This window comes from Callithrix jacchus, chromosome 14 (assembly GCF_049354715.1).
Source record: "Callithrix jacchus isolate 240 chromosome 14, calJac240_pri, whole genome shotgun sequence".
NCBI lineage: Eukaryota > Metazoa > Chordata > Mammalia > Primates > Cebidae > Callithrix > Callithrix jacchus.
Window position 1 is genome coordinate 43,778,423 of NC_133515.1, and position 18,414 is coordinate 43,796,836.

General features: G+C 46.2%; 1 protein-coding gene, 2 long non-coding RNA genes and 1 other non-coding gene across 13 annotated transcripts in view; 3 read left to right on the top strand and 1 right to left on the bottom strand.

Annotated features, from left to right (window-relative positions):
• LOC144576447 (uncharacterized) lies at nucleotides 1-1,414 on the top strand. The gene is made up of 2 exons (XR_008476345.2): nucleotides 1-303; nucleotides 1,166-1,414. It is a non-coding gene; the product is annotated as an uncharacterized LOC144576447 (long non-coding RNA).
• A 1,328-nt stretch (nucleotides 1,415-2,742) lies between these two features.
• Nucleotides 2,743-2,846, top strand: LOC118147625 (small nucleolar RNA U13). Its single transcript, XR_004734067.1, has one exon. It is a non-coding gene; the product is annotated as a small nucleolar RNA U13 (small nucleolar RNA).
• A 3,473-nt stretch (nucleotides 2,847-6,319) lies between these two features.
• PCBP1 (poly(rC) binding protein 1) lies at nucleotides 6,320-8,009 on the bottom strand. Its single transcript, XM_002757656.8, has one exon. The coding sequence runs from the start codon at nucleotides 7,740-7,742 to the stop codon at nucleotides 6,672-6,674; it is 1,071 nt and encodes a 356-aa protein (XP_002757702.1). The 5' UTR covers nucleotides 7,743-8,009; the 3' UTR covers nucleotides 6,320-6,671.
• A 741-nt stretch (nucleotides 8,010-8,750) lies between these two features.
• Nucleotides 8,751-18,414, top strand: part of LOC128929610 (uncharacterized) — a 142,729-nt gene continuing 133,065 nt past the window's right edge. For 9 of the 10 annotated variants that reach the window (XR_013526525.1, XR_013526522.1, XR_008476299.2 and 6 more), the window contains exons 1-3: nucleotides 8,751-9,409; nucleotides 9,861-9,936; nucleotides 17,862-17,943. This is a non-coding gene — a long non-coding RNA (uncharacterized LOC128929610). Of the gene's footprint in view, nucleotides 9,410-9,860; nucleotides 9,937-12,290; nucleotides 12,472-17,861; nucleotides 17,944-18,414 lie in introns of all 10 variants that reach the window. The other variant, XR_008476297.2, reaches the window with a different exon arrangement.

The following is an 18,414-nucleotide window of genomic DNA, read 5'->3' on the forward strand; positions in this document are numbered from 1 at the left end:
AGAGTGCTTACAGAAGGCCTGTGTGTCAGAAGTCAGCCCTGTGGCAGGAGGCAGAAGCTGGGGTGGGTGCCCACAAAGGAAGCCTTATTTTCCAAAGCAGCCAGAGAATCGTGGGTCTGAACTTACCCCGTCTTCTCAGATGGAGGACTAAGACCCAGAAAGATGGAGGAATTTGTCCAAGCTCTCCCAGTGAGCTGATACCAGAGCCAGAACTAGAACTCAGGTCTCCCAGTCTCAGCACAGAGTGATTTTCCTTGCAGAATGTTGCTGCTGAAAGAGCAGGAGCCCCAGCAGCCCAGGCAGGTAAGGAAGAAGAGCCCGGCCAGGATCAGAAGGGTGAAGAAATAATGATGTCCCACAGGCAAGGATGCCCACACAGAATAGCTTTGGGGGAACTGTCAGTTATTTTGCATGGAAGGCTGAAGGTAGTGGCAGGAGAATGGTGGGCCTTGCACTGGCGAGGCTGGGAGGAAACAGATGTTTAAGGGCCTGGAAAGCTGTGCTGAACAGTTTGGGTTTTCTTTCATAGAACATGGGGGTGAGGAGGGACTGGAAGGCCTTTGATCGGGGGACACATGTGTTTAGATTTGAATTTTAGGAAGGCCCCTCAGGTGGCCAGGCTAGGTGAGGTGACCAGAGGACTTGGTAGTGGAAGGCTTTTCTTGCTGTGACTGCCTATTTGTACATCTGTTTGGGTGCTGTCTCACTGGCAGGAGGAGGTGGCAGGCAGGGATGCTGGACAGTATGTGGTTCACCACTTGGGATAGCCAAGAGTAGCAAGGGTAAGGTGGATTCAACTCACAAACCTCAAGCTCTTGGTAAATACTGCTTACTTTTCAGGTCACATGGAGTAAGCAGCTGCTCTAGGGGTGAACCAAAGGGTGGTGATTCACTGTCTAAACTACTGGCTGGAGGGGAGCACATGGTGGTCATGTACGTGTGTGTGTGTGTGTGTGTGTCTATATTTGCTTGGGGCAAAGGAGGGGACTGGGGACTGGGGGAGTCTAAACACATGATACAACTACTATGGCTGTGACACAACAGGTGTTTGTCAACCTGTTCGGGTTCTTCCCAACTATGGCAGTGGCTGTGGCCTAACAGCTGGTAGCAGGAATGAGGCTGTGACAAGAAACAGCAACTGCCTAGGGACCTTATCAATTTCCAGCCCTCCATCCAGAAGAGGACAGGACATGCTCAAGCTGCGCCAAAGAGAAAGGACAAAGGAGAGGAATTCTGAGATGCAGGTTCCTATGGAAGAGGGGACAGAGTTCAATTCCAACAGTCCAACAGACTATGGCTAGAGCCATAGTCTTCTCTTACCTGTACCTTTAACATTCAGCTTACTATTGATTCCTTATTTTCTGCCTTTAGTGAGGTTCCTTTCAAAACCAATAAAACAAAATAATCTTTTCCCCAATTCTCCTGATCAAGTTTTTGACTTATTTCTTTCCCTCCTTTGCACCATCATGTATTTGAGCAGTGGATACCGTTGCCTCCATTCCCTCACCCACTATGCCCTTCTCTCCTGCTGCAAATTGCCTTCCCTACATCACTCTTCTGATATTCTGCTCCCCAAGCATACTCATTCCAGTGAAATTGTTTTCCCCAGAATTCCTTTAGTGTCTGAAAGGACAGGGGTGAAGGGGTAAAAAAAACTATTAAGATTGGCCAGGCATGGTGGTTCACGCCTGTAATCCCAGCACAGGGATTGGGAGGCCGAGACGAGCAGATCACCTGAGGTCAGGAGTTTGAGACCAGCCTGGCCAACATGGTGAAACCTCATCTCTACTAAAAATACAAAAATTAGCCAAATATGGTGGTGAGCACCTGTAATCCCCACTACTCGGGAGGCTGAGGCAGAATTGCTGGAACCCGGGAGGCAGAGGTTGCAGTGAGCCAGGACTATACCACTGCACTCTGGCCTGGGAGATAGAGCTAGACTCATTCTGAAAAACAACAACAACAACAACAACAACAACAAAACTATTAAGATTTAGATATTGGACTAGGAATGGTGGCTCACACATGTAATCCTAGCACTTTGGGAGGCCGAGGTGAGTGGATCACGAGGTTAGGAGTTCAAGACCACCTGGACAAGATGGTGAAACCCCATCTCTACTAAAAATACAAAAATTAGCTGGGTGTGGTGGCAGACACCTGTAATCCCAGCTACTCTGCAGGCTGAGGCAGAGAACTGTTTGAACCCGTGAGGTGGAGATTTCAGTGAGCTGAGATTGTGCGTCACTCCAACCTGGCCAACAGAGCAAGACTCCGTCTAAAAAAAAAAAAAGATTTAGATTTCAGCCAGGCGCAGTGACTCACACTTGTAATTCCAGCACTTTGGGAGGCTAAGGCAGGTGGATTGCTTGAGCCCAGGAGTTCAAGACCAGCCTGGGCAACATAGTGAGACCCTGTTTCTACAAAAAAATACAAAAATTAGCCAGGCATGTTGGCACACACCTGTAGTCCCAGCTACCCGGGACGCTGAGGTGGGAGGATCAGCTGAGTCTGGGAGGTTGAGGTTGCAGTAAGCCATGACTATGCCACTGCGCTCTAGCGTGGATGACAGAGTGATACCTTGTCTCAAAATAAATAAAATAATTTAGGTCAGTTAAGGTGGCTCACACCTGTAATCCAAGCACTTTTGGAGGCTGAGGCCAGGCAGATCACCTGAGGTCAGGGGTTCAAGACCAGCCTGGCAGAATGGTGAAACCGCTTTTCTACTAAAGATACAAAAATTAGATCCTTTTGTAGTTCATGAGCATGACAATTGGGTGTTCACATGCTTGTGTGAGATGTGCCACCCTTAAACGTTGTTACGACGTTGGCATATCACCCATCTGACATGAAAAAAATAAAAATACAAAAATTAGCTGGGTGTGGTGGCAGGAACCTGTCATCTCAGCTACTTGGGAGGCTGAGGCAGGATAACTGCTTGAAGCCAGGAGGCAGAGGTTGCAGTGAGCTGAGGCACTTGCCTGGGTAACAGTGAGACTCTGTCTCAGAATAAATAAATAAATAAAGATTTCAATTAGAAAAATTTCTCTTGTCCGATTCATAAGAGATTTCACTTGTTTTTAAACAAATATTTAATTTTTGTGTTTATAATGCATATCATATGTAGAATTCTGCTTATATATAGCTTACATATAAGCATGAGAACTAGCCTACATATATAATTTATAAGTAAACAAATGTGTTATAAAGGTATATGCTAACGACTTGCTATTGAAGGCCTACACTTTAAGAAAATGTTTGGAGACCACTGATTTTCAGTACGAAGCTCAAAGCCTTTGTTACGGCATTCAAGGCTGTTGATAATTTAGCCCCAGATGATTTTATGGCTTCTTCTACCTCCTCTGCCTCCCATTACCAAAGATCATATTCTAACTGTAATCAGCTACTAGACATCTTCCAAGTGCACCACAACAGCAGGTTGTAGTTCAGAGTACTTTGCCCACAGTAGGTGTTCGATCCAATCTGTGAAATAACCACCTTATAGCATTATTGTCACTCCGTCAGCCCTGGACTGTTCCTCCTTGACTTCTCTCAAGGGCACTCTCCTGATTTCTCTCCTGCTGCTTCAACTATTCCTGCGGTCCTCACTGGCTGCCCCTTCCACACACTTTACAAATATTTATTGAGTCCCTGCTGTGTGTCAAGTATGGTGACAGGTACTAGAATATGCAGTGACCAAGAAAACCAGGTTCTTTGACCCAATAAGATACCCCAAAACTTCATCTCTAGTCCCTTCCCCTCATTTACCTCTGTCCTTATGCAGCTCTGACTTTTCGTCAGTCTTGTCTCCTGTTTCTAGCTACTTGTTGAATATTTCTGGCTGCATCTACTTCTATCACCATGCCTTAATTCACCGTTCCTGTCTTTACATGTTTCTCTGGCCTCCACACCTAGTTTCATTTTTTTAAAATTTATTTTTATTTTTACCTAGTTTCAATTTCTCTGCATTGACTAGCTCCTTTCCTTGCATTCCTATTGATATCACTTGCCAGCCTATATTAGAGCCTGCTTCTTTCTTGAGGGACTTTGGCAACTGCTATTCCTGCCTTTCATCTCTCCAAGTAGCAATTCATTTTGCCTTGCTGCCTAAATCATTATTTTACAAATTACTGCCAGCTTTCCCCATTATAAGATGCAGTGAGGAGGTTCCGGAAAGTTTGAGGCCTACTTTTCTTTTTTGAGACAGGTTCTTGCTCTGTTGCCCAGGCTGACTGCACTGATGTGATCATAGCTCACCGCAGCTCCGACCTACCTTCCAGGTGCAGGGTGATCTTCTACCTCAGCCTCCCTAGTAGCTGGGACTACAACAGGTGCACACCACCATACTTGGCTAGTTTTTTTCTTTTTTTTTTTGTAGAGACAAGGTTTTGCCCTGTTGCCCTGTTCGTCTCAAACTCCTGAGTTCAAGTGATCTGCCCACTTTGGCCTCCCAAAGTGTTGGAATTATAGGCATGAGCCACCACACACAGCCTAATTTTTCGTATTAAGGCCTGCTTTTCATAAGGCGTTTGAACTGCTTCACCCAGCCTTTCAGGGGCTCTTTACAGACCATTCAGCTTGGTGTTTGAGGGTTCAAGCTTACTATCCACTCCTGCCTTGATTTGGATTTGTGCTCATTGTTCCCAGAAGGCATGGTTCCCACTTCTGGGTCTTCACCAGGCCCTTCTCCCTCCCCACCTGTCTTGGCCTCTCAGTTCAACTCATTTAATACACATTGCTTTGTTCCCTACCTTTTAATCTTGTCTTCTCTGCCCAGATGTTGTGGCCTACCCTCAGCCCCCAGAAATGGGCCTTTTGGCTTTTTATAATCCAGAGTACACTGAAATTTAGTGTTCTAAGTACTCTTCTGTCTTAAATACATGCTTTCATCTTATTTTCACAAGCCCAGGAGGTGTTACTTTTAACATCTTTGTTTACAGAGCTTAATTTGCCCAAAGCCATGAATGAGCGGCAGAACTTAAATGTGAGAGCAAATTTGGGCTCCTTTCAGTGACTGCTTGCCTAACCCTGCATGGCCATAGTGTGAGGTGCATGGCAGACCCCAATCTTAACCTCCAGGGACTCTCAGAACCAGGCCTGTACCTCAGGAAGATGTCCTGTAGAGAATAAGCCTCAACAAATATTTACTGCAGATACTACTTCCCTCCCACAAGAACTTCTTTGCCATGAGTGATCTCCCATAGTGGCTGGGGTTTGAACTACCCACTTTGGCACCTAGTGGTCTATTGTTTGATACTATTGTTTCTTCTTTCCCTCATCTCAGGCTCTATTTTCCTTGTACTATTGTTTCTAATGTTGCCTTTGCCTAGCATTGTTTTCCTTTTCTCATCAGGTCAGGTCTGTCCCATTGGCTGATGAGGGTGTGAGGTTGCTATGCCTTCACAGCAGGATCTTCCTCCACTGAAGACAATCAGTGGCATTCAAATCTAAGACTCCTTTGGGGTGTTAAAAATGTAGCTGATTAGTTTTGGGGTGGGACACAGGAATCTGTATCTTTAACACCCAGATCTTCTTAGGTAATAGTCACTACATCAGTCTACATTCCTGCCTGTTATGACTGACCCATTAAGGCAGGATTATTTCCTGGTATAGCGATTCTCTAAACATTGCACACAGCTGAAGAACTGGAAACTGGGCCTCTTTTGTTTCTGGATACACCACTTGGCAGGTGTAATAACATCCTCTGACAGGCTGCTTGCCACAGGTGCATGCTCGACACGTGCGTCTTGTTGGTACCATCCCCTCCCCCTTCCCACCCTTGCTGCCCAACCAAGACCCCTCTGTTCCCACCACCACCCTGCAGCTGTTGCCCTTCTCCAGGCCCCCAATTCCACCCCCCATTGCCCTCCCTTCTCTTCCTTTCCCTCCCCCATAACCCTTCCCCAGGCTCCTCCCACAGAATATTTTTTTTTTGTTCCTAAGTTTATCATGTGAGGTGGGGGTGGGGGGACTAGTTAGATGGAGAGGACGCTATGCCATTCGGAGGTCCTACTGAGTGGGCACACCTTTTCCCCTCGAGAAAACCCTGTTTCTACCAGAGAAACGGGCAGAGGCCTCTCTCTGGAACTTGAACCCCTCTGTCTCTGGAAACATCCCAAAGCAGGCCCAGCCTGCCATGTTCCTTTGTTGGGGCAGAGAGAGAATGGAATCTTACCGATAAGGTGAGAAGGGCTTGAGAGAATACCAAGGACGGGCCCACCTTTCTCCCTCCTCCCTCCAAACACCTCAGGCTAACGGGAGAAAAAAAAGCACCAACAAAGAGTTTAAGACAGCAATTCCCAGCTTTTTCAAATATGAAGCATTTTTTAACCAATCCGTTTTTTTAATTCTTAAATTCTTGACATTACAGAACTAAACTGAAATTTATTAACATTCCACTCTTACATTTCTTATCGACAAACAAGAAATAAAATTCATGAGCCAAAAAACCCAAAACAAAACTAAAAACAGGGAAAAGCTTATAAAACTAAATATGGATCCCAGCATTAACAGCTGAACAAAGAATGTGATTTTTAAATTCTTAGCAGATGATAAAGTTGTGTAGAAACTGAACACTTACAAATTATTTAAAACCTGGAATCACTGACCAGAAATTACACAGTTGGATCATGGGAAAACAGCAGAAAGGGGTTATCGAGGGAACCTACACTGTTCTAGCTGCACCCCATGCCCTTCTCAGAGGAAAGCCTGGCATTGATTAGATACTGGGCCAGACTAATACTGGCAGCAGAGCCAGTGATAGTAACCTGCCTACCAGAGGAGCCTTCCACTGGGTTGGCAATTTTGATCTGGGCCCCGGACATCTGGCGAATCTCATTAATGTTGGCGCCTTGGCGCCCGATTATGCAGCCAATTAAGTTATTTGGAATGGTGAGTTCATGGGTGGTTTGAGTAGATGCATCCAAACTTGCCCAATAGCCTTTCACCTCTGGAGAGCTGGAGTCAATTCCGGCGAATCCGGTCCCGCCGTGCATCATGGCAAAGTGAGACTGTTGTCTTGCCACCTGGTTCAGCTTGGCCAGATCGAGCGGAGAAATGGTGTGTTGTCCTTGAATCGAGTAGGCATCTAGAGGTGGTCCCTCCAGGTCATGGGTGGCGTGGGGGTAGCCCGCAGCGTCGCTGCACCGATCTTGGCCGCCCGCGCAGATGACCGGGGAGCTGGCCGGCATGGGCTGGTACGGAATGGTCATGACTCTCCCTTGCGGAGACTGGGAGAGCGTCTCCAGCATGACCAGGCAGATCTGCTTGACACACTCGGTAACAGACTGCGGCACGCCAGCGATGGTGATGGCCCGCTCGGTGGAATTGGGCAGCATATCCCCCGCCACCTGGACCTGCGCCCCCGTACTCTCGCGGATCTCTTTGATCTTACACCCGCCTTTCCCAATCAGGGAGCCGCACTGGGTGGCCGGCACCACCAGCCTCAGGGTGACCGGGGGCCTGCTGGCCGCGGTGCTGTTGGTCATGGAGCTGTTGATATCTTCCTCCAGCTTGTCGATGATCATAGCGAAAGCCTTAAAGATGGCATTGGTGGGGCCGGTCAGAGTGATGATTCTCTCCGGACAATTCCCCTCCGAGATGTTGATCCGCGCGCCACTCTCCTCGCGGATCCTCTTAACCGACTCCCCTTTCTTCCCAATGATGCTTCCTACTTCCTTTCCGTGCATAAGAAGCCGAATGGTGAGAGTCACATTTAGTCCACTTTCAGTCACACCGGCATCCATGGCGAGCGGCGGGCGGCGTTCGGGGGAGTTGGGCTCGTTACGTGGTCAAGTCTTTGGCGGCTGGCGGGGGGAGGGGAGGTGTAGGCCCAAAACTGCCGGCGCGAGGCGAGCGAGGGCCGCGGGAGAGAGCGGGAGCGGGTGGGAGGCCGCAGCGTAGTCTCAGGGGCGGGCGGCGTCGGCGGAGGGGGCGAGCGGGGCCGGGAGCGGCGGGCTGGCGGGTGGGCGAGGGCGCGGCGGTGGCGACTCCGGCGGCAGCCTCGGCGGTCTGGGCGGGGCGGGAAGCCCGCTTTCAACCCCGCGTACCCTCTGACCCCGGAAGTGCTTGCTGTGCAGGACCCCTTGAAAAAAAATGAGGACCCGTCTTTTTTAGGTCACAAGATTGCGCCAACCCTCACATGGTCCTTAAAAAAAAAAACCCTTCTGACACTGCAGTAGTGAGAACGAAGCGCACTATGGGGGGAAGCTGTGAGTCCGGCAAAGTTTTAAAATGATACGTATTTTATTAACTTTAACGGCACTGGCAGATGACTGAAATTACTAGTGTTGTGTATGGTAGAAAGACATTATTTTCCTGTTCTACATAAGGGATTCCTGCGCGGAGCGACACGGACAGCCCCGGCGGAAACTGCAGGCACCAGCCGGGACGCCGCGGGTTTAAAACGTGCGCGTGAGGTGGTCAGGGCGCGTGCGCGAGGGTGTGGGGGGGACGGGAGGGGCACCGGCCGTCTTCCGGGGGGGAGGGGCGGCGAGGCGAGGCTTGCGGAGCGAGTGCGCGCGGGCGTCCCGCATCAACCCCCACCCACACCCCGGCCCCTGCCCCTGCCCCCCAGCGGCGGTCGGTGAGCAGAAAAACCGAAACCGACACGGCCGCCTTCCTAATCGCGGCTCTGCTGTTTGTGGGGCGTGCTAGAAACGTGGTCCTAAAAAGAATGGCGTCCATTTACATAATGCTTTGTTTGCGTTTCACAAGTTTCGGTTAAAGCCACAGAAACCCCACCTCCTGCCCTTGTGTCGTTTCCACCGCGGCACCCTTGTCCGACATTAGAAACAATAGTGTGCGCCTGTGGAGGCCTCTTTTGTTCAGGGGGTGCCGACCGGGGCTTCAGGGCATTTCATTCTGCGGCTATTCCCGCGCGGCCTGGGCTCACAGTTGGCTTTTAGGCTCATGGGCGCAGCCACCGCGCCCCGCTCTCCAGGAGCGGCCCCACCACGGCCCGCCATCTTGGAAGGCCTTTGCTGCCGGTTGCTCCCGCTGAGGAAGTGTCGCTCGAGACGCTGGCCTATGAGTTGTGATTTCTGCCCTTTCCCCTTGGCCTAAGCCAGACCAGAAAAGGCCCCGTGCGCAACGTGCTTCAGAATTCCTCAGGGAAAGCGGCCAACGTAGCGCTACTCCGCCTCCCCCGTTCCTTCCCGCGGGGCAGCCGCCATATTTCTTGTAGACAAAATGGCTACACGTGGCTAGCATTTGTCGCCAACGAGAAATTGGGGTCCGCCTGAAAGCGCTAGAATGCACCCCTTTTCCTCCCCCGGGCCTTCCCTGCTCCGCGAGTCTTATGACCCCTTTGGGATTTAAAAAAAAACCGCAGGCTGGTCTGAAGCTCTGAGGCCTAATTTTAACGCGTTTTCTTCCCTTTAATTTGAAACGGAAACGCGAATAACTGTAAAATGTAGGCACGATATTTAGCCTCTCGCCCTTTTAAAGCTTAATAATGGATAATGGGCAGTATCAAAGGATAATTTGGGTCCCCACCGTACCAAAGCATTTAGAAACCTCTGTTTAATTTAAGGAATGAGATAATTTACTGCTTTTCTAGACTTCCTAGCATGGTCCGTTGTGCTGGGGAGAACAAGAGATGGTTTATAAAGCTTTTAAAAGCAAGAGAACTTCCGTGAAGAGACTAGAATGCCTCTGACTTTTTCACAGGCCAATTGGCCGGTGAATCTTATTAACAGTTTAACACCATTAGTGTTCAGTTTTACTTTAGAGGGGACAGGTGTTTATTGTGCATTGGCCAGTGTCAGCACATTCGATGCTAGGCATTTCACCGCATCCTCTGTTTAATTTTTACCATGAGCCTCTGAGGTAGGTGATCTTATCTCTCTCTCTCTTTTAAACAGAGGAAGACACTTAAAGATGAAGTGCCTAATTCAAGGTCACACAGTGTCGGGAATGGACCTCCAGATTTCCTTACTGGTGAGCACATTTTCCAGATTTTTCTGTAAATCCGACTTTTGGAATTTAAATGCTATTTTAAACGTTTAGGGGAGCTTGTCATTTAAATGAATACTTCAGGTAATCTTTTGTTGTGTAGTCAGCCCCTTTTTGTATCTGTTTGGCGGCTCCAGCTTTTCTTGATATGAGGTACACCTGTAATGGGCGGTCTCAAATGCTCTTATGCGGTGTCTGGTGAGAATAGGGAGGGGGAAGTGATTCAGCCCGCGCAGAGACTCAGGTATCTGTCACTCTGGCCCTGGCTGTGGCACTTTTGAGTCTACCTGGCTCCGGGGGAGCAAACAGTTCTCTGTATGACTCATTTGCTTCCCTCAGCTCCCCATGGGCTTGACTCTTGCCTTCTCCACCCCAACACCCCAACCAGGTAAAAATGAATACACTCTGGCACCAAACCTCCATTTCTCTGCGGAGATTGACAGAGCATGACAGAGTGTTAGGTCAGTCTGTGGCCTCTTCAGTGGGCCGAATGGGTGCCTGAGCAGGGCTCTGATTGTGTGGGTGTGATACACAAAAGAAGGGCCTTTTGCCTTTAACTTATGTTGCTATCAGATATATTTTCCAAAGTGCTGTCATATTAGTTTATATAACCCTGCAACCACATTTAACAGTTATAGCACAGTAAGAGTGCTTACCGTGTGCTAGGCATTGTTCTAAGCCTTATGTATTTAGTGTTTTTCACGTTTTTTAAAAAACCACTGTAAGAAACAAATTTTACATTATGACTTAAGACATTATGTACACACATATAACAAAATTCTTGCAAAACAGTAATTACTACATGCAGTGTTCTTGGGTAATTTCTAGTCTTTATATATAAAAAAGGACACATTGGCCAGGCGTGGTGGCTCACACCTGTAATCCCAGCACTTTGGGAGGCTGAGTCCGGTGGATCACCTGAGGTCAGGAATTCAAAACCAGCCTGACTAACATGGTGAAACCCCATCTCTACTAAGAATACAAAAAAAATATTAGCCAGGTGTGGGGTACACACCTGTAATCCCAGCTTCTAGGGAGGCTGAAGCAGGAGAATTGCTTGAAACCCAGGAGGCGGAGGTTGCAGTGAGCTGAGACTGTACACCACCTCATTCCAGCCTGGGTAACAGTCAGACTTCATCTCAAAAAAAAAAAAAAAAAAAAGAACACATTATAAATAAAGTGATTAGGGCACGGTTGCTTATGCCTCTAATCCCAGCTCCTTGGGAGGCCTCGGCCAGGGGATGATGAGGTCATGAGATTGAGACCAGCCTAGCTAACGTGGTGAAACCCTGTCTCCACTAAAAATACAAAAAATTAGCTGGGCCTGGTGGCACATGCCTGTAGTCCCAGCTACTTGGGAGGCTGAGGCAGGAGAATCACTTGAACCTGGTAGACACAGGTTGCAGTGAGCCAGTATTGCGCCACTGCACTCCAGCCTGGGTGACAGAGCGAGACTCTGTCTCAAAAAATAAATAAATAAAGTGATTAAAAACCCATTAGTGTTGACTGCTTATACAAATTTAATCTTCACAAAACCTCCTGAAATGGGTGATGATATTAGGTCAGTTTTACAGAGGTACAGATTGGTGAAGAGGTAAAGCAAGGATTTGAATTTAGTCAGTCTGAGTCCGGAGATACCTACTTAACCACTAAACTGGATATGGTCTCTGCAGAGGGTCCTGTCCAGAGATGTAATAGATGAGGGAATTAAAAATATTAACAAGTGTTAGAAACTCGTCACAAAAAAGGACTAAATCTCATCTAATCAAGGAATGTTCAAACAAAGCCTTCTGGCCTTGTAAATCTAATCTATTTCTCTTCCCTAGAGAAAATTTTATCCGTCAGGTCTTTATTTCCAAGACTACCTACTGAAATATTTCCATAATTTTCTGTTATGTACCTTTGGGACTTAGCACACCTCCTCAGTGAAGGCTTACCTTTCCCAGCTCCCCCAGTTCTCAGCCTCCCTGCTTCCCCCACAATCTTACAGTTCCTTGTAGTCCACATTTGATTGTTGGTTAAATTGTAGTGTGTCTTGGGGTTGATAACATGTCATACAGGAACCTTGGGTGATGCTGTGATCTGGCAAAGAGGCACTGGACTTTGGAATTTGAGGCTTTGGGCCCTAGTCTTAGCTCTGCCCGTGACTAGCTCTGAGACTTCTACAACTTGCTTCATCTGTCAGGGTCTCAGTGCTCCCATCTATAAAGCAAGAGATTAAATGATTCATGATGTCCAGGAGGTGATGATATTTGACCTTGGTTATTTATCCCGGGGTGGTGGGATGGTTATGTAAATATTTTCCACATTTTTGGTAAAATCTCCACTCCCTTCCTCAGACTTGCATTATCTTAGGGATACCTGAGTGAATTCCACACCATCCGTTTTATAGATGAAGCCACTGAGACATGGAGCAATTGGCTGAGTAGTCACTGCTTCACCCCTGGAGCTTCACACGTAACTCATCTCCTCTTACTCAGTGACCACAGGTTGGTTGAGGAGGTTAACAAGGCTAAGAAGGTGAGTCAGGTTTAGACTTTGGAAGTTGAACCATAGGATTTATATTCCAGTCAGAGGAATGATTGTTGCTTCCTCTACGTTAAGTTGATATGTCACCTAAAACCTTTCAAAATGATTTCACATTGTTTAATCATCACAGGCAAGTTTGCCAACTTTCTTATTATGCCCATTTTACGGAAGAGCCATTTTTGGATCAGTGGAGTGAAGCGACTTGCTCAAGGTTACATAGGCTTCTTGGCTCCTAGTTGTGGATTGCACTTTCCATAGTTTCTGATGCTTGTGATATATATGTGGACTTTAATGTATGGGATGACTTTACCATAAACTCAAAAAGTTTTCCAGCCAGTCATCATTTTTCTGCCCCCAAACAGCCAATGCATTTACCTTAAGTTCCTAACTCTTACTTTGGAAAGTCTCTTCTCTCTTTTCTCTGATATTTACATTTATGGGTTTAGAAGGGGTAGGAAGGATTCCTCAATAAGACTCTTGAGTTCCCTTGGGACAGGGACCAAATTTTTTTTCCTCTAATCTACCTGGTTCAGCAGGCATACTACAGCTATTTAATTTTTAATTTTTATTTATTTTTTGAGAAAAGGTCTCGCTCTGTCACCCAGGCTGTAGTATAGTGGCTCTGTCATAACTCATTGCCACCTCAGTCTCCTGGGCTCAAGTAATCCTTGTACCTCAGCCTCCTCAGGAACTGGTACTACAGGTGTGTGTCCACCATGCGGCTAATCTTTTAATTTTAATTTTTAGTAGAGATGAGGTCCTGCTATGTTGCTCAGGTTGGTTTTGAATTCCTGAGCTCAAGTGATTCTTCTGCTTCAGCCTCCCAGAGTCCTGGGATTATGGATGTGAGTCACCATGCCTGGCCTATAGCTATTTAAATTTGCCATATTGGCCGAGTGCAGTGGATGAGGTGGTGAGGCAGGTGGAGTTTGAGACCAGCCTGACCAACATGGCAAAACCCTGTCTCTACTAAAAATACACAAAAAAATTTAACTGAGCATGGTGGTATCTGCCTGTAATCCCAGCTACTCGGGAGGCTAAGGCATGTGAATGTAAACCTGGGAGATGGAGGTTGAGGTGAGCTGAGATGGTGTTACTGCCCTCCAGCCTGGGCGACAGAGCAAGAATCCATCTCAAAAAAAAAAAAGTGCTGCTAACATGTAACTTTTTTTTTTTTCTTGAATCCAGAAGTCATTACACACTTTTTTTTTTAAGTGGTTTCTTTTTCTCTCTCCCTTAAGATTTATCTTTCTGTTTCTCTTTTATTTAAAGTAATAGTAGGCTAGGCATGGTGGTTCACACCTGTAATCCCAGCATTTTGGGAGGCTGATGCAGGAGAATTACTGGAGTCCAGGAGTTGGAGACCAGCCTGGGCAACATAGTTAGACCCTCTCTGTACAAAAAAATTAAAAAATTAAAAAAATTAACTGGGTGTGGTGGCGTGCATCTGTAGTCCCAGCTACTTGTAAGGCTGAGGTGGGACAATCACTTGAGCTCAGGAGTTAGAGGCTTCAGTGAGCCGTAATCCTGTCACTTCACTCCAGTCTGGACAACAGAGCGAGACCCTATCTAAAAAAAGAAAAATAATAAGAAATAAATAACAGTAAATTGAGAAAACTTTTCCGCTGTTACTTTCTAGGCTACTACAGCTAGAAATATATCTTTTTAAAATTTTTTTCTTTTGGAAAACAGAGCTTTATTTCTCATAAAGAGTTGCAGCCTGCACGGTGGCCTTTCTGCCAGGCTGGGAAGTGTAGCCTCCAGCCAGAAGCTAGAAACTGGCACTTCGAAGCAATTTATCTTTTTTTGAGACAGAATCTTGCTCTGTTGCCAGGCGCTAGGCTGGAGTGCAGTGGCAGGATCTCGGCTCACTGCAACCTTCGTCTCCCGGGTTCAGGCAGTTCTCCTGCCTCAGCCTCTGGAGTAGCTGGGACTACAGGCGCATGCCACCATGCCCACCTAATTTTTGTATTTTTAGTAGAGACAGGGTTTCACCATGTTGGCCAGGATAGTCTCTCTTGACCTCGTGATCGGCCTGCCTTGGCCTCCCAAAGTGCTGGGATTACAGGCTTGAGCCACCGCACCTGGCCCCAAACAATATATCTTACCCATTTTGTAGTTAACAGTTTGACCTCATGTGCTGGTGACCCTACACTGCTGTTTTGAGATCACTTGGTTCTCTGAGAAATGTAAGAAATGTGTTGGGGTTGGTATAGTTGGGTGTGGTGGCTTACACCTGTAATCCCTGCACTTTGGGAGGCCGGGGGCAGGAGTATTGTTTGAGCCTACGAATTCAAGACCAGCCTGGGCAATATAGGGAAACCCTATCTCTACTAAAAAAATTTAAAAATTAGCTAGGCATAGTGATACGTATCTGTAATCCCTGCTACTGGACAGGTTGAGGCAAGGAGTTTCAAACTAGCAGACTGTAAGGTGGAGGAGAGGGAAGGGTATTCCAGGCAGAGGAATCAAAGCCCTGAAGCCAAACAGAGCACAGTCCATTCAGAAGTTGTAGCCATGTCAGGAAGATATTAAGGATGTTCACATTATCCAGATTTTGGTGATTATTGTTTTGCTACTTCACTAGCATAGATTATTGAGACTTGACTATACTTGCTGCAGCACAGAAAGTTAAAGGCCTTACTTTATAGCAGTAATTCTAAGGTGAAGACATCAGAAATTGTACTTCTTGTCTAGAGATTCTAAGGAGAAATTGTAAATTAAACCTAACCTTTGAGTTAGCTAATGATCAATAACTCTCTGTCCCATAAAAGAAAGAAGGGGCAGTTGGGTACAGTGGCTCATGCCTGTAATACCAGCACTTTGGGATGCTGAGGTGGGTGGATCACCTGAGGTCAGGAGTTTGAGACCAGCCTGGCCAACAAGGTGAAATGCTGTTTCTACTAAAAATACAAAAATTAGCAGGTGTGGTGGTGGGTGCCTGTAATTCCAGCTACTTGGGAGGCTGAGGTGGGAGGATCGCTTACCTTGGATACCTTCTCTGTCTACACTCTTTTCCTAGGTGCTCTCTTTCAGTACTTTATTTTTTAGAGACAAGTTCTAACTCTGTTGCTCAGGCTGAAGTGCAGTGGCATGATCGTAGTTGACTGTGTACAGCCTTGAATTCCTGGTCTCAAGCAATCCTCCCGCCCCTCCTCAGTAGCTAGGACTACAGGTACCCACCACCACGCCTGGCTAAATTATTATTTTTTTATGGAGACACGGTCTTGCTATGTTGATCAGCTGGACTTGATCAAGATTTTAAATGCCATTATTTCCTGACAGTTCATGAATTTACATTATTAGCTTGAATGTCCTTCCCTGAACTCAAGACTTACATCTAGCTATTCACTGGATATTTCCTTTTGGGTGCCTGGTAGCCTATTGAACTTATTAAAAATTTTCAGAACATCTCCTCTCAAATCTGCTTCTCTGGAAGGTCCTCCCCATCTCAGAGTTGTTATTCTTCTCTATATTGAATATATAGAGTGTCTCCCTTAACTCTGTTTTTTCATTCTCCTCATCCAGTCCACCAGTAGGTCTGTCAGCTTCACCTTAAAATATATCAAGTATTTAAACACTTCCCACCACCTGCCCTGTTGCTACTGGAATAACTAAATGGTCTTCCTCCGTTTGCTTTTTGCCCCCTCAATCTAATTTTAACAGTGACCAGAATTATTCTTTTAAGCGTGTATCAGATCAAGTCACTGCTTTGCTGAAAACTGTCACCTGGGTGCTGAGATTAAAATCCCACCTAGTTTAAAAGGTAGATTCTCGGGAGCTGCGGTGGCTCCGGCCAGTTGTCTTGGCGCTTGAGGAGGTGAGGCTATGAGTTCAAGGCCAACCTGAGCAACATAAGAAGCTCTCATTGATGAGTCAAAAAAAAAACAACAAAAAAAGATAGATTCTCTACCATGGTCTGCAAGACCATATGGGATCTGCACCACCGTCTCCCAGCTGCTCTGACTTCATTTCCTACCACTTTCCCTGGTGCTGTAGCCATACTGGTCTCCTTTGTAGTTGCTCCAGCATGCCAGGCCTTGGGGCCTTTGTGGTTTTTTTTTTCTGCCAGGAACATCATTTTTCCAGACATCAGTGTGGACTTCTCCCTTATCTCCTTCAGGTTTCTGCTCAACTGTCACTTAATCAATGCAATATACCTTAACTGCCTTGTTTAAAATAAAAGCCATCTCTCTGCCCTCTGCTTTCTCTGGTCCCCTTCCCAGTTTTATTTTTCTGCATAGCACATACTGTTTATTCATACATTTTATTCATTCATTGTTCATTATTTAGTAAGTACTTATGTTAAGTGCTGCCTACTGCATGCCAGGCATTGTGTTGTAGGGACTCTCTACCATAGTTTATTGCATGCCACCCTCCACTAGAATGTAAATTTCATGATAGTTACAACTTTGTTTTCTTCATTGCTATAACCTCACTCCTAGAACAGTGCCTAGAACATAGGAGCTGAACAAATACATTCATTTAATTTTAATTTTTTTTTTTTTTTTTTGAGACAGAGTTTTGCTCTTGTCCAGGCTGGAGTGCAGTGGTGCAGTCTTAGCTTACTGCAACCTCTGCCTTCAGGGCTCAAGTGATTCTCCTGCCTCAGCCTCCTGTGTAGCTAGGACCATGGGCACATGCCATCATACCTGGCTAATTTTTTGTATTTTTAGTAGACGTAGGGTTTCACCATATTGGCCAGGCTGGTCTCGAACTCCTGACCTCAGGTGATCTGCCAGCCTTGGCCTCCCAAATCCCAAAGTGCTGGGATTGTAGCATGAGCCACTGCTCCCAGCCCCATCAACCCTGGCTTTTTTTTTTGTTTGTTTTGAGATGTTGTGTCACACTGTCACCCAGGCTGGAGTGCAGTGGCATTATCTCAGCTCACTGCAACCTCCGCCTCCCAGGTTCAAGTGATTCCCCTGCCTCAGCCTCCCAAGTAGCTGGGATTACAGGCGCCCGCCACCACGCATGGCTAATTTTGTATTTTTTTTAGTAGAGATGGGTTTCACTATGTTGGCTAAGTTGTTCTCAAACTCCTGACCTCAGGTAATCCACCTACCTTGGCCTCCCAAAGTGCTGGGATTATAGGCATGAGCCACTGCGTTGGCTGACCCGGCTTTTTAAATAATTACTTTAAAGCCTGTCAGTTTTGAGAACAGAGTAGAATGAGGAAGGGAGGTAGAGGACTGACAGTTTCTTTTTAAAGTAAATACTATTTGTCTCTGCCTTGTTTTGAAAAAAAAAAAAGTTTTGTAAGTGTATATTTTTTCCTAAGAGATTAATAAAGATTTTATTTTTAAAAAGAAAGACTTAGAATATTGCTTTTTTATAGAATAATATGTTTCTAATAAATATTTTCCTTTTTCTCCACCCAGGTACTTATCCTGGATTACATGAGGGAAATTAAATAAAAATACTACAACCCTACTCCGAGCTACTCAGTGAGGTGGTAGCTAGGTAAGAAAACAACCCTGTCCTTTTAGATGAAGTTGGAACTTAGGAGGTAGTAATTTTTGGGAGAGGCTTAAAGGAATTGATAATGGCGATAACAAAAATGATAGTAATGGCCAGCTTTGATGAACTTGGCACTGTGATAAGCACTTTATGTGGGTTGCCATCTTCTAACAACCATGTGATGCTAGTACTTTGAGAAGTAGAGCAGTGTAGTAGGAGTAAAGAGCATAGACTCTGGGGTCAGACCTCCTGCATTGACATCTAAGTTTTGCCAGTAACTGACTGCGTGGCCTTGAACAAGAAAAACTCTGCCTCATCTGTACAGATAGTCCTGACTTACAGTGGTTTGCCTTACAATTTTCAACTTTACAATGGTGCAAAAGCTATATGTGTTAATTAGAAACTACACTAGAAATTCTGAATTTTGATCTTTTCCTGGCCTGGCAACACGTTGTTTGATATGTTCTCATGATG